At 39.6% G+C, this 15,269-nt stretch overlaps 2 protein-coding genes and 3 non-coding genes across 5 annotated transcripts; 1 reads left to right on the top strand and 4 right to left on the bottom strand.

Moving 5' to 3' along the window:
* The first annotated feature begins 1,333 nt into the window (after positions 1-1,333).
* LOC121746707 (histone H2B.3-like) lies at positions 1,334-7,411 on the top strand. The gene is made up of 2 exons (XM_042140619.1): positions 1,334-1,702; positions 7,121-7,411. Exons 1-2 carry the CDS (start codon positions 1,436-1,438, stop codon positions 7,277-7,279), a joined length of 426 nt encoding a protein of 141 aa, XP_041996553.1. The 5' UTR covers positions 1,334-1,435; the 3' UTR covers positions 7,280-7,411.
* A 2,911-nt stretch (positions 7,412-10,322) lies between these two features.
* LOC121749747 (histone H2B-like) lies at positions 10,323-10,985 on the bottom strand. The gene has a single exon (XM_042144371.1). The coding sequence runs from the start codon at positions 10,902-10,904 to the stop codon at positions 10,461-10,463; it is 444 nt and encodes a 147-aa protein (XP_042000305.1). The 5' UTR covers positions 10,905-10,985; the 3' UTR covers positions 10,323-10,460.
* Positions 10,986-12,714: 1,729 nt separating this feature from the next.
* Positions 12,715-12,818, bottom strand: LOC121749936. Its single transcript, XR_006039739.1, has one exon. It is a non-coding gene; the product is annotated as a small nucleolar RNA Z103 (small nucleolar RNA).
* A 181-nt stretch (positions 12,819-12,999) lies between these two features.
* LOC121749933 lies at positions 13,000-13,103 on the bottom strand. The gene has a single exon (XR_006039737.1). It is a non-coding gene; the product is annotated as a small nucleolar RNA Z103 (small nucleolar RNA).
* A 163-nt stretch (positions 13,104-13,266) lies between these two features.
* On the bottom strand, positions 13,267-13,371 carry LOC121749932. Its single transcript, XR_006039736.1, has one exon. It is a non-coding gene; the product is annotated as a small nucleolar RNA Z103 (small nucleolar RNA).
* Between the last annotated feature and the right edge of the window lie 1,898 nt (positions 13,372-15,269).

Raw genomic sequence — 15,269 nt, 5'->3', positions numbered from 1 at the left:
TTCTTTCCTGCTGAAACAACCACACGAATGAGAGATGCATCTCCTAGCTGTGATCACATCCAAATCCTCATCGCATATAGCATCCCTGATGTGCAAGGCACAACTCTGCAGCTCAACGATGATGAACACCGTTGAGGCAAACGCTGCCTTCACGGATCATTAGACTAAATTAAATATTTTAATGAAGAAGAAAGAGTAAATAGATAAAATTGCTCTTCATGTTCATAAGGGTATCTCGTCCAAAAAATGAAAAAGTAGCTCAAAAAGTCGAAGTTGATAAATCTCAAAAGATATCTTCAACCAAAAATGGTAGTTTGACAAAATTAATGTTCAGTCTTTTAAATGTACTACTACATGATTGATGACAAGTTAGGCTTTTAGATTAGCGTAAATGCACCAATTTTTGCCAGACACTAAATTTTTCCATATGTCCCCATTTAATATCCCCAATTGAACGCATATTATTAAGAAAGGAAGGGACTAAACAATAAGTGTATGACTGTATCTACTACTTATTTGTTGTACTGTATAAATACCATTAATGGTTAAACTGTTTATATCATAAAATTTGATCAAATTCTTGCTAATATCATAATCTTTTAAATTTATATACTATATTAAATTATGAAATTTCATTTTTTTCTAATTGTCTCATTCATTTGATATCCTCAAAACGACATGTTTCACTAATAGACATACTTTTTTTCTTTCGTTTTCATATTTTTTTATTCTATTGAAACAATATCGTTTTAACATCACCATCCGTTTGTATGCGAATGTGATAAATAAAAAATAGTGAAACTTCGTAATTTAATATTCTTATATCAAAAGTTGACTAACTATAATTTAAATAACTATTATTCCTACTAGTATTAATCACCTATTAATTTAAAGATATGGCTTATTCTAAATATGGATCCAAAAACACATGTTGAATTCACTTGAAAAATTTATAAATTGCAGCCAAATGAGATCGAAAAGAGAATTTGAAATACATAATGTTTCAAAAGGTTTTTAAAACTCTGTCTGTTTGAGATAATACAAGTATAACTGGTTTCATTGAATAAATAATCTAAAATCAAGATTAAAAACATTAATACAATAGACACATTATGCGTAATTTTTTTTATTACAATTGAATACTCTACTGATTACGCCAAATACGAGTTTACCGCCAAAATGAATATTTCAACTAAACCCCAAAATCAAAGCACCCGCGCATTTAATCTAAACCGTCGATTTTACCATCTGATCGACCGTCATCAATCATAATCCGCGTTAACCACATCCCACCAATAACAGCACGCCCCTCTTCTGCTATATTAACTCCTCGTCTCTTCCAACCACTCACCGCCAAAACCAATTTATTTCCTCACAAGTCACAAGCCAACAAACATCTCAATCTCCAATCCCAACAGGAAATTTTCTCTCTAAAATGGCACCCAAGGCCGAGAAGAAGCCCGCGGAGAAGAAGCCGGCCGCCGAGAAGGCCCCTGCGGCGGAGAAGAAGCCCAAGGCTGGGAAGAAGCTGCCGAAGGACGCCGCCGCCAGCGACAAGAAGAAGAAGAGGAACAAGAAGAGCGTGGAGACGTACAAGATCTACATCTTCAAGGTGCTGAAGCAGGTCCACCCTGACATCGGTATCTCCAGCAAGGCGATGGGGATCATGAACAGCTTCATCAACGACATCTTCGAGAAGCTTGTTACGATCACACGTCGTGATCTACCAATCGTGATCGCAACTTCACACACACAATCAACAATTTATGAACTCGAGCTAAGAACAACAACTGAGAAGTATATTGATGATAAATGTCGCAATTACAACACAAGGAATTGAAGGAATCAATTGGAAACTAGAGGAGCTGTAGATCCACGATCTACAGCTAGCAAGAACAACAATACACACACATTTTCAACAACACAAATGAACTAGCTTCACTCTTATTTATACTTCATTTCTCCCGCGTAATCTTCATAATCCACGTCAACTCCACGTCATCTCCACCTCAGCATGAGCATGTGTACATCACGTGATGATTGCCAGCTGACTTGAGTTAGTTACACAACAACTAACTCCTAACTAACTCTCAACTTCCAACGGCTTCCTTTTGTAGCTCACTATCTTGTGTTGCATGTACTTTACGCATGAATGATCATGCATGCAACAATACCCCCCACTTAAGGTTCCTTGTCCTCAAGGAACCAAGGAAAACGCTCTTTAATTACATCAGCGAATTCCCACGAAGCATCAGCAGGGGACCTATCTTTCCAATGGATCAGCCATTTCGTAGCCGCTTGATTGTGTCGCTTCACCATTTTTCTATCCAAAATAGCTTGCGGTATAGCATCATTGATATGAGAAATAGTTGGTAGATCTGCAATTGGGCCGAGAGGAGGTGCAGCAGGCTTTAGTAAGGACACATGAAAGACATCATGTATAGTAGCCGATGAGGGTAATTTCAACTTATAAGCAACCTTCCCCATCCTATCCACGATCTGATATGGTCCAAAAAACTTAGCTTCGAACTTGTGGTGTTTGCCTCGAATAGATTTCTGCCTATAGTCTTGAAGCTTAAGCCAAACCCAATCACCAATCTGAAACTCTTTGTCAAAACGATGAAGATCAGCTTGTTTCTTCATTCTTGCTGCTGCTTTCTCAATATTTCGCTTTAGGATGATAATCATCTCCTCGCGGTCTCTCAAAGCAATGTCAACAGCTTCGATCTCTGAATCTCCAGGTAAGTATGGTACATGTAAAGGAGGTGGAAATCCATATAATGCTTCAAATGGAGTCATTTGAATGCTAGAATGGTAAGTAGTGTTGTACCAATACTCTGCTAATCCCAACCAATGAGTCCATGAATGTGGTTTTTCTCCCATAGCACATCTTAAGTAACATTGAAGGCATCGGTTTACCACCTCAGATTGGCCATCTGTTTCAGGGTGATAGGCAGTAGAATAAAGTAACTCAACCCCCAACAATGCCATCAATTCCTTCCAGAATGAGCTAACAAAAATAGCACCTCGATCACTTACAATTTTGGCAGGCATTCCATGAAGTTTGAAGACCGAGTCTAAAAATACCTCAGCAACTCTCTTGGCTGTAAATGGATGAGATAGAGCCATAAAATGGGCATATTTACTCAGCCTATCAACCACCACAAATATTGTATCTTTTCCTTGTGAACTTGGCAAAGCCTCAATAAAATCCATAGTAATATCAGAAAAGATAGCAGCTGGCATAGGCAGAGGCTGTAGGAGTCCAGCTGGGGAAGTATTACTTGGTTTATAACGTTGACAAGTAACACAAACCCTCACAAATTCTTTGACATCTTTTCTCATCTTAGGCCAATAGCATATAGCAGAGATTCTATTGTAAGTTCCTAACACCCCAGAGTGTCCAGCTGTAGCAGATTCATGAAACAAGGACAAGATCTGAGCCTTCAAGAGTAAGTCATTACCAACTACCAGCTTACCATTCTTTCTCAATTCTCCATTCATCCAGCTAAATTTGGGATGAGACTCAGCATTCTGCTGTTTTGCTGCCAATATAAGCTGTATTTGTGGATCATTTTTCCAAGAATCCTTAATCTTCGCAATAAGTTCCAGGGGAATCATAAAAGAAGTGAGAGTAAAAACCATAGCCTCAGGCACCCTTGATAATGCATCAGCTGCTGTATTCTCACTACCCTTTTTATATCTGATTTCATAGTCAAATTGCATAAGCTTAGTCATCCAAGCTTGTTGAGTAGGAGTGGTTAATTTCTGGTCTATAAGGTATTTCAAACTTTGATGATCAGTCAAGATGATAAACTTCCTACATTGCAAGTAGTGGTACCATTTCTTAACAGCCATCAATATAGCTAACAGCTCTTTTTCATAAACTGAAAGGACCTGATGTCTTGGAGATAAAGCTTTGCTGATGAAAGCTATGGGGTGCTTCTCTTGCATCAACACAGCTCCTATTCCCACTCCAGAGGCATCTGTTTCAATTACAAATTCTTTAGAAAAATCAGGTAAGGTCAAAACAGGAGCAGTTACCATGGCATTCTTCAATTTCTCAAAAGCCTCCTGAGCTTTTTCAGTCCATTTGAAGGTGGTGTCTTTAGTTAAATCTATCAATGGACGTGCAATAACTCCATAACCATACACAAATCGCCTATAATACCCAGTCAATCCCAGAAAGCTTCTGACATGTTTGATGGTTTTCGGTTTAGGCCAATTTTTCACAGCTTCTATCTTGCCCTCATCAGTAGATACGCCCTCTGCTGAGATTATATGACCCAAGTATTCCACCTTCTTACACCCAAATGTGCATTTAGATCTCTTGGCTAACAGCTTATGCTCGTTCATCAAGGCCATCACAAGTTTAAGATGTAGCTCATGTTCTTCCATGCTTCTGCTGTAGACCAATATATCATCAAAGAAGACCAAGATGAATTTCCTCAAATACTCCCTGAATACCGTGTTCATTAAATTCTGAAAGGTAGCAGGAGCATTGGTCAAGCCAAACGGCATCACCACAAATTCATAGTGACCCGAATGTGTTTTAAAAGCTGTCTTATGAATATCCTCAGGTCTCATTCGAACCTGCCAGTAACCAGACCTTAAATCAATCTTAGAAAACCATTTGGCACCCCCCAACTCATCCAGAAGTTCCTCAATAACTGGTATAGGATACTTATCCTTGATAGTAATAGCATTTAAAGCTCTGTAATCAACACACATTCTCCATGATGCATCTTTCTTTTTAACCAAGACAATAGGACTAGCAAAAGAACTTTCACTATGCCTTATAACTCCTGAGTTAAGCATCTCAGTAATCATGGCCTCTATCACATCTTTCTGTTTGGCAGCATATTTGTAGGGTCTTATGTTTACTGCATCAGAACCATCCTTTAAAATAATCTTGTGATCTTGCTCCCGTTGTGGTGGTAAGTTTACTGGCTCCATAAAAATAGCCTCATTTTCTAGTAATATGGAGCTAAGATTTGGCCAGATTTCCTCTGTACTCACACCATAGCAGTAGCCAATGTCACCCTCCACAGAAGGCATCATTTGAGTAGCCTTCCTCTCATCTGCATCCACATCTGTTGGTTTAAAAACATGTAAATAATGGAGTTGCTCAGGTTTTGGTGACCATAATTCACCTTGCAATCCCACTTTCTTACCACAGATTTCAAATTGCATACTCAATTTACTGAAATTCCATGTAATTTCTCCCAATGTAGATAACCATTCGCCTCCCAAAATCAAATCATAAGTCTCCAAGGGAATCAAATAAACCTCCGCTTGAAACCAAGATCCTTGCATCTCCCATTCCAGTTTGTCACATTTTTTATTACACTGCAGCAGCTGTCCATTGGCAACTTCCACAGCCTTGGAATTGACAGTAGTGAGCTGACATTTAATCGCTTTTGCCACTTTAGTACTCAAAAAATTATGAGTGCTCCCGATGTCAATCAATATTTTTAAGGTTTTCTTATGACAAACTCCTCTAATTCGCATTACTTGTGGCCCATCTTTTCCCCAAACTGCATGCAGAGACAGTTGGAGATCAAGCTTCTCTTCCTCCTCTACTTCATCCTTGTTACTTCCTTGGTCCTCACAGCCAGCCCCTCCATCCAACTCTATTAATTGTATGACATAAGATTTTCGTTTGGAACATTGGTGATTTGGAGTGAATTTTTCAGTGCACCAAAAACACTCCTTCTTGGCTCTCTTCTCATCTAACTCTTTAGGTGAAAGATTTGTACTAGCTCTAACACCACCAAAACGGTTAGGCTCCTTATTACCTCCACTCCAATTGTTAGTATTCACCACAGGTTTGCTAGTAGTGGTGACTGCCAGAGGCTTACTACTCGAGTAATAGCTGCTATTAGAATACACATTACTCTGCATCACCTTAGGCTTAAATCCTAAAGCCTTCACAGTTAGGTCTTGCAATTTAGCTAATGAATACGCCTCAGCTAGAGTTTTAGGTCTAAACATCCTAACCGGCATTTGTAATTCATCAATGAGGCCAGATAGGAAGAAGCTAAGCGCCTGATCTTCTCTAATACCAGCTCGTGGATATAATTCATCAAAGGTGTCCATATATGATTGGAGCGTACCTTTTTGTTTAAGATTTCGCAGATCTGCAAGCGGATCTTCATAAGCCTGAGCTCCAAAACGAGCTGCCAAGCATGAAAGGTAATATCCCCAATCCACGTATGCTTCTTCACCATGTAAACTCAAAAAGCCTCGGTGCCATTGGAGAGCCTTACCTTCTAAGTGAATTGCTGCTACACGCACTCTCTCCTCCTCCGGAACTCTTGCTACTTGAAAAAAATAATCCGCTCTCATCGTCCATCCTTCGAATCCATCACCATCAAATTTAGGAAAATCATATCGAGTAGATTTCCAATCTGTTCGTACTTCACTGCTTCCTTCACCGCTCTCCCATGCGGCGTGCGATCTCTGATTTTGTAAATTGATCGTAGCAATTGATTGCGTCAGTTGCGAAATTTTGGTTGCCTGCTCTTGTATGATCTGATCTCGCTCACTCAGCTTCTGATCTATCATTTCCATCAATTTCTTCTCCATCGCAGCGTTTCGAGTCACAATTCCGCTATCCGAAGGTCGAGGACTCTGGATGATACCACTTGTTACGATCACACGTCGTGATCTACCAATCGTGATCGCAACTTCACACACACAATCAACAATTTATGAACTCGAGCTAAGAACAACAACTGAGAAGTATATTGATGATAAATGTCGCAATTACAACACAAGGAATTGAAGGAATCAATTGGAAACTAGAGGAGCTGTAGATCCACGATCTACAGCTAGCAAGAACAACAATACACACACATTTTCAACAACACAAATGAACTAGCTTCACTCTTATTTATACTTCATTTCTCCCGCGTAATCTTCATAATCCACGTCAACTCCACGTCATCTCCACCTCAGCATGAGCATGTGTACATCACGTGATGATTGCCAGCTGACTTGAGTTAGTTACACAACAACTAACTCCTAACTAACTCTCAACTTCCAACGGCTTCCTTTTGTAGCTCACTATCTTGTGTTGCATGCACTTTACGCATGAATGATCATGCATGCAACAAAGCTAGCGCAGGAGTCGTCGAAGCTGGCGCGATACAACAAGAAGCCGACTATCACCTCCCGTGAAATCCAGACCGCCGTGAGGCTGGTGCTGCCTGGAGAGCTGGCGAAGCACGCCGTTTCTGAAGGGACCAAGGCCGTTACCAAATTCACTAGCTCTTAAATTGAATGATTTGTTAGGGTTTCAATTGAATGATTCAGTTAGGGTTTCTGTCTGCCTAAAGAAATAATACTCCTTCCGCTTATATTTATTTAAGAAAAAACTCTCTTTTACGTTAATATAAATATATTACTTCCTCCGTCCCGGGCTACTCGCTCATTTCCTTTTCGGCTCGGAGATTAAGGAATGAGTGTATAGGAAAGTCAAAAATGACGGCTGTAGGTGAAATTTTTACTAAAAATAGAAAGAGTGCAAGTAACTTGGGACGCCCAAAAAGGAAATAAGTGCGAGTAGTGCGGGACGGAGGGAGTATTTTTTATTTCTAAGTGTGATATTTATTATTGGATTAGATGGAGTATGAATTTGGTGAATTGAATGCACAAAATACTGAGATTGTAAGAAAGCTATTCATATGAAGATAAATTAGAAAGTCAATAAGCTTCGATCATGTAAAAGACCTCTAAAGAATGTGACAAAATATCAAATACTAACAATTTGGTGTAAATAACAATTAGCAGTCCAAATTTTTCATGTTCAATTTTGTGTAAACAGCAATCAATTTTTTAATTGGGATTTAGTTTTGGAAATTGTAATTTTGTAACTCTGCGAAAGCACTTGGTGCTCAATTAACAAAAGCTCTTTGTGCTCCTTTAATAAATCTACTTAGCAACTTCAAAGTCTTTGATGTATTAGGATCACATGTCAATCATTTCAAACTATCGACAACTATAACAAATTAATTCAATCTTCCTTGTATTAGGATCACATGTCAACCTTCATCCGTTTTTTTTTGAATAATACTCCACTTAATAGATGTTAAGGAAGCAATCTCAATGTGTATACTACTCCCTCACATAGCTTGTTTTTCTGTTGTTCACATATATTGTTTGTGAGATTGTTTACATGGTTGCAGTTTCTTTAATTATCTGATGTGATTATCTTATTTCTTTATTCCTATTTTGTACTCACCATATTTGGATTGTGGTCTGGTTTCTATTTGGAACGTATATTAAAATCATTATAGATACACAATCACAAAGATCATATCTACTACTAAAAATAAAACTTGACTCTATAAACGGCTAAACCTAATCTTCTGCCATAAGAGCATCCACAATGGCGGCGAGCGGACCGGCTAGCCGATTCCCGGCGCTGGCCGGTCCGCTTGCCGAACCATTGCAGCAGGCGAGCGCCAAATAGGCGAGAAAAACGGCGAGCGCACGCCGATTCCAGGCACTGGCCGATCGGCTGGCCACAATTGCAGGCTCCCGATCGGCCAGCCGATTTTTTATTTTTTATTTATTTAATTTTCGAAACACTATATATACGCGATTTGCACGTCATTTTCATTTGCACCACTTGTTTTATCGAGTTTTCTCTATATCTTAATTTCTGTACAAGATCAACAACGCGAAATGAGTAGCGCGGGTGGTAGTAGTGGTGGGGATGCTGAGGAGTACGAACGACGAATGAACGAAGAGTTGGAGGCCTATACGTCCCATGAAACCGGCTGATACAAAGGGCCTTGCAGTCGGCGGTAACTCGACCTCGACCCGTTGTCCACCGCCGAGCAGTGATTGAGCGGGATCACGTAGCTGCACATCAGCCGCGATTTAACGCCAACCTTTTCAGGCGCCGTTTTAGGATGAGCAGGGCCCTGTTTATGCGTATTGTTGACCCTTTAGAGCGTCGTTATATGTGTTTCCGCTTCAGGCACGATGCGGCTAGCAGACCCGGCCATACACCTATTCAAAAGTGCACTGCGACAATCAGGCTGTTTGCCTACGGAGGCGCGACAGACATGAGGGACGAGTACCTCCACATCGGTGAGACGACTGCCCTTGAATATATGAAGTATTTCTGTTAGGGCGTGGTTGAAATATTCCGTGAACAGTACCTTCCAAGCCCTACCCCCGAACACTGCCAGGAGCTGATGCAGATGCACGGGGAGAAGCATGGGTTCCCGGGTATGTTAGGCAGCATAGATTGTATGCATTGAGAGTGGAAGAAGTGCCCCGCTGCCTGGAAAGGGTTCTACACGACCGGCTACAAGGGAAAGAATCCCACGATGATCCTCGAGGCCGTAGCTGGTTACCGGCTGTGGATTTGACATGCATATGTTGGGGTAGCCGTGTCGAACAATGATCTCAACGTCCTCAACTCGTCGCCCCTTTTCAACGATCTCAACGTCCTCAACTAGTCGCCCCTTTATCGCCAAGGGGAACCAGCATGATATGGGCTACTACTTGGCGGATGGGATATACCCAAGGAGACCCGTCTTTGTGAAGAAGATTAGATGCGCATAAGATGAGAGGAAGGCCTACTTTGCGGAACGGCAGGAGTCGGCGCGCAAGGAAGTGGAGCGCGCATTTGGTGTGCTCCAGTCTCGATGGGCGGCAATTAGGGGTCCAACGCGTTTGTAGCATGTCGACTGCATTGCTGATATAATGTATGCCTGTATTATCATGCACAACATGATTGTCGAAGATGAAGGTGTACAACTAACTGGTTGCGCCAACGACGATAATGAAGCTGGTCTAAGCCACGGCGTGGCCGCCCCCAACGTACGAAGTGGGGTACCTCACGATGAAGCTAGCCGCCTCCATGCACATGCCGACATGCGCCAAGTGAAAGCTCATATTCGACTACAAAAGAATTTAATTGAAGAGTTGTGGGCACGGAGGACTGCACGGCGTTAGTTTTTTTTTTAAAATTATGTAATTTTTTTAATATACTTTTTTTTAATTATGTAATTTTTTTAATTAAATATTATTATCGAATTTTCCCGTATTTGTGTCTTAAATTTAATTCCGTATTTTGTGTGATTGTTAATTATTTATTTTTTATAATTTTGTTTATTGTGCCTAGGCTATGGCTGACTTATTGCTTGTTCAATGTGACTAGGCTATGGATAGTGTATGACTATTGGAGATGCTCTAATTAAACTAGAACAGAGACAAACCTTTGCATTTGCGAGGCAACATCAAATTTAAATCAAACAGAAATTAGCAGTATTTAGATCACAAATTTAAAACACAGAGAGAAGTATAGAAAGTTGAAAATTTAACATTCATTCATAAAACCATACAAAAGCCATTTCTACTTTACTAGTGAACAGAAACCTAATTTACAGAACGCTTACTTTAAACCCTAAAAATCAGCCCAAATCTAACAACGTTCCAATTCAAGCACTAGTGAATTTGGTAACAGCCTTAGTCCCCTCCGAAACAGCGTGCTTCGCCAGCTCTCCCGGCAGCACCAGCCTCACGGCGGTCTGGATTTCACGGGAGGTGATCGTCGGCTTCTTGTTGTAGCGCGCCAGCTTCGACGACTCCTGCGCCAGCTTCTCGAAGATGTCGTTGATGAAGCTGTTCATGATCCCCATCGCCTTGCTGGAGATACCGATGTCAGGGTGGACCTGCTTCAACACCTTGAAGATGTAGATCTTGTACGTCTCTACGCTCTTCTTGTTCCTCCTCTTCTTCTTGTCTCCGGCAGCGGCGCCGCCGTCCTTCGGCAGCTTCTTCCCTGCCTTGGGCTTCTTCTCCGCCGGGGCCTTCTCGGCAGCGGGGGCTTTCTCAGCGGCGGGCTTCTTCTCCGCAGGCTTCTTCTCGGCCTTGGGTGCCATTTTCAGAGAGATAAAGCTAGGGATATGATTTTTTGGAGTGGAATCGAATGAAAATTGCGTAAATGTGGAGAAGATGTCAAACATTATAGAGTAGGGTTTTATTATATAGGGAAAGAGGGGAGAGAGATGATTGGTCGAATTAAATTGTAGCAGATCGAAGTTCTCTGCCGTTCAGATACATCTGGAAATTGACGGTGGATATTATGTGGGTGATTCTTAATTATGGATTCGAATGAACGCTTTTTAAATTTTTCAGTGTGTTGGCGCTAAAGTGATTTAATTTTCGAAAACATATTAACATTTGAGATATTCATGAAAATTGTCTTTTTCTTATTTTTCTTCATCTACTGTTAAAATTAGTCTCTTATTTAAACACACACAAATTTTCACAAATTTTCTTTTCTTTTTTCCTTCTATGCATCCACTACATATCTTTCATTGTGATTGATTTTTTACGTGTTTAATTTTCTTTGGTTAATAAGCACGTATAGTTTCTGGTACATGCAACGATCTGACTTCCTAATTAACGGTTGTCCCCATAAATCAACACAAATCTTTTCAATGTTTGGTACTCATATATTTTATTGTACTAGCGTGTGTTTTAAAGAGGGTCAACTCATCTCATAATTGTTTTAGGGTAAGAATGCATAACTTTAAAAATTTTAGACCCTCTCTATTTATACATCAAATCTCATTTTTTTATGAAAACTTCTCTAACTATACTGTAAATTCAATTCAATTTTTGCATTTTTCTACGGAACAACACTAAATATGGAGTAGCGAAGAGAGACAAATAAATCGAAAGACATGAGAAATAGTTACTATATTCTAACAACACGCACGAAGGTATGAGACTGCAAACTTGAAGAAAATTTAACAGATCTAATAAAAGGCCGGGCCTCACCAAGCAGGATTGAATCAGTGTAAAACGGCCCCATTAATAAATCTAAATCGACGAAGCCCACAAGCAATAAAAAAATCATGTACACGTTTGTCAAATGTCGCAGCTCTGGATTTTTTTATTCTCTCTCGAAATTGACTAACTTTGAACTACTAGTTTAAATCCTGTTTAACAAGAAATCATGGCAATTGAAGGTGATAATGCTGCATACGCAAAGGTATCACCCGAGGTTCAGCATAATCTATCATCGCCTCCCTCTGGTTTCTCCTTCTCTCAACGTATTATAATGGGTCTGTATAAGTTAGTATCTGTTCGTTTTCTGTAGATCTGTTGCTACGGATCTGTTTGTTGTAATGGGTGGAATTTATGTTTCCTTCAGCTCGTTTATTGTTTAGTAGCTGGAATTGGGAATCATTATTAACTGATGTCATTATTCTGTTATGTAATGAGTGAGACATGAGTAACTTAGCAGGAGGTCTTTGAGTAAGCTATTATGCTGTTTGCATACTTTGAGTAGACAGACCCCTATGTTTGACATGATTTTGGTTTTGTTCAGTAGTCAGCGTTTTAACAAGGAACGTGCTCACTGCTTATGTTTCGTGTAATGATAATAGTAACACTTATTGTTTGAAATATTCAATCCGAAAGTACTGAGTTATTGACTTACTTCAGTAAACGTTGCGAAACTAATCAAATAAGTAGTGGTTTACGGAGTATTTATAAAAGCGTGAACGATTTTTAAAATATTCTCTTTTGCTTTTAATTTATGAATTGTTACTATAATTCGGCTAGAGAAGAAACCTATTTGTTGGATTTTCAGAACACAATTTATTTTGGCTTGAATTTGATTACTATAATGTAGTGTGAATTTGATTGGAAGACGAGAAAAATTAAAATTTACATAAAGAGATGGACCAGAATATTGGCTTGAACTTCTCCGAAGTAGAAGAAAATAAAGGAGCGCTCGGTTATTTCAGCGTCGAATCATCTGGGGAAAAAATAATTACATCCATTCAAACAAGTTAAGCAATTCATATAATTTTGTAATGATCAGTTTCAATCATCCAGCACAACAATAATCACAAAAACTAACAATAACCAAGGATGGCAGTTTATTTATTGCAGTAACAAGCAGAAAATATTAATTTGATTGGAAAACAAAATAGAAAACTTAAATAGAGAATGAAGGGATAGATGGATCAGAATTTTGGCTTGGATTTTCTCCACAAAAGGAGAAAATAAGTAGCGCTCAGTTATTTCAGCGTCGAATCATCTGGGGAAAAATTCATCACCTCCATTCAAACAAGCTATGCAAATCACTTCAATCACTCCAGAATGAAATCATGATACGCAAGCATTGACATTCACAAAAGGCACAGTTTATATAGTGTGGGTAAAAGCAGAAAATGTTGATTAGATTGGGAAAAAATATTGGAGTATAACTTAAATTGAGAATAAGAGATGGATCAGAATATTGGCTTGGATTTTCTCCACTAAGGGAGAAAATAAAGGAGCGCTCAGTTATTTCAGCGTCGAATCATCTGGGGAAAAATTCATCACTTCCATCTCTCGAGAATTATTTCAAAGAAGGGAAACAGTATTTAGAAAAAAAGACGTAACAATTAGAGAATGAAATTTCACCAGTTCTGATAGAATAAAGCTCGAAACGAGCGAGCTCAGATCGAAAAGCAGAAGCCGGTGGATCAAAATATGGCGTCGGCTCATACGCAACGCCGATTGAATGTTTGGCGCAGGTAATCAGTATTTCGACGCACATAAAAACAGAAGATGAAGAAAATTAGGAAATTCGAAAAACAGAATTTGTGAGGGAGCACGAGGTTGGGTTAAAGAGATCGATGAGAAGAGGAAGTTGCAGATCGAATGCATTCAACATTAATCTGTGTGATGAGGGGTGAGGAATGGGTTAGGATATATATAGGCGTGAAGAAGGAGGCGGGTTTGCTAAAACCCTAATTTTGGAATAATTTTGGGGATGGAATCAATTGAAGTGCACAATGGTGATCGAGGCAGGGTTTAAAAAATTAAGATTTAAAAAATTAAAGATTTAAAAATATCCCAGAACAGGGTCGGTTAAATAGTTAGACCATGGTTATCAATTTATCAGTATTCAAGTAGACTATTAAATTAACTATTATTACCAGTCGTGTCATATGCCATGATTTTTACAAATTCTAAATAATTTAAACAAAAAATAAGAATTAATATCATTATGCATATTTTATAAAAAAGAAATATACTCTTTCAGTCCTACTTTAAGTAAAGTATTTACTTCCTCTGTCCTCAAATAATATACATTTTGGGTTCGGTACATGTTTTAATGCAAAGTACTATTAATGGGGAATAAGTCTCACCTCATTAGAGAGAAAAATATTTTCAAAACTAGAAAGGGTATATTTTTGTGGGATGAACTAAAAATGAAATATTGCATATTTTGTGGGACGGAGGGAGTATTATTTAACACATGATTTTATACATATACTATATTTTATGATTTGAGGGAAGAAAAAATAAAATAAAAACTCAATACAATTGGAAAAACCAGTATTTTCTCTATAACCATCCTCAACATAAGAGCATGTACATTGGTGCTCGCCGATAAGGCAGGCCGCTGTGCCGCTGGCGCGGCAAGCACTGCTCGCTGTTGTGCTCTTGCCAGTAGCACGGCTCTGCTTGATGCATCGAGCACCACCGTGCCGCTGAGCAGGCTGACGTGACGAGTTCTGATTGGCCAACGACAAAGCCGTTGGCATTTTCCTTTTTTAAAAAAAATTGAAATATATTTAAAAATCAATTTTAAATAAAAAAATATTTTCCCACTTCTCAATAAAATATATCCGTTTTTTCTCCACTTTTAATTTATTTTTAATTATTTTTATCCCAAAATTCACATTTTCGTCTATTAATACCCCATTTCCACACAAAAATTTTTACACCACACTACACAAAATACTTCTCTCATCAATTGTCTCCAAATTCTCTAATCAATTCTCATCTAAATTCTCACTCTTTCACTCTTGCACAAAATGTCCGCCTGCGACGATCTCCCCTCCAACTCCAGCGGATGGAACCACGAATGATTCGGCTCATCGCCATTCCCTAATCCGGATACGGATTTCTCGCCCCATCCTCAAACCCAAGGTTCGCATATTCCGTGTGGTTACTGGCCTTACCCGGTGGACGGGCAAGATGCTGAGGGGCAATACGGGTGGCAACTGAAACTGGCACGGGAGGGAGCGCCCCGACACCACTGGAGGACGGTTCCGACGCTCCTCCTCGTCCTCGTAGTGTCCGTGTTCATACTCGTGGTAGTACCGGAGGTGACACCAACGTCCGCACCCCGTACACTACGGGGGAGATGCAGAAGTTATTCAAAGCCTACTTGGAAATCTCCGAAGATGCGGAAACCGGCACGAACCAAACCGGGGACAGGTTTTGGTGGCGCG

Source organism: Salvia splendens, chromosome 9, assembly GCF_004379255.2.
Source record: "Salvia splendens isolate huo1 chromosome 9, SspV2, whole genome shotgun sequence".
NCBI classification, from domain to species: domain Eukaryota; kingdom Viridiplantae; phylum Streptophyta; class Magnoliopsida; order Lamiales; family Lamiaceae; genus Salvia; species Salvia splendens.
This window is presented reverse-complemented; position numbering and strand designations above follow the sequence as displayed.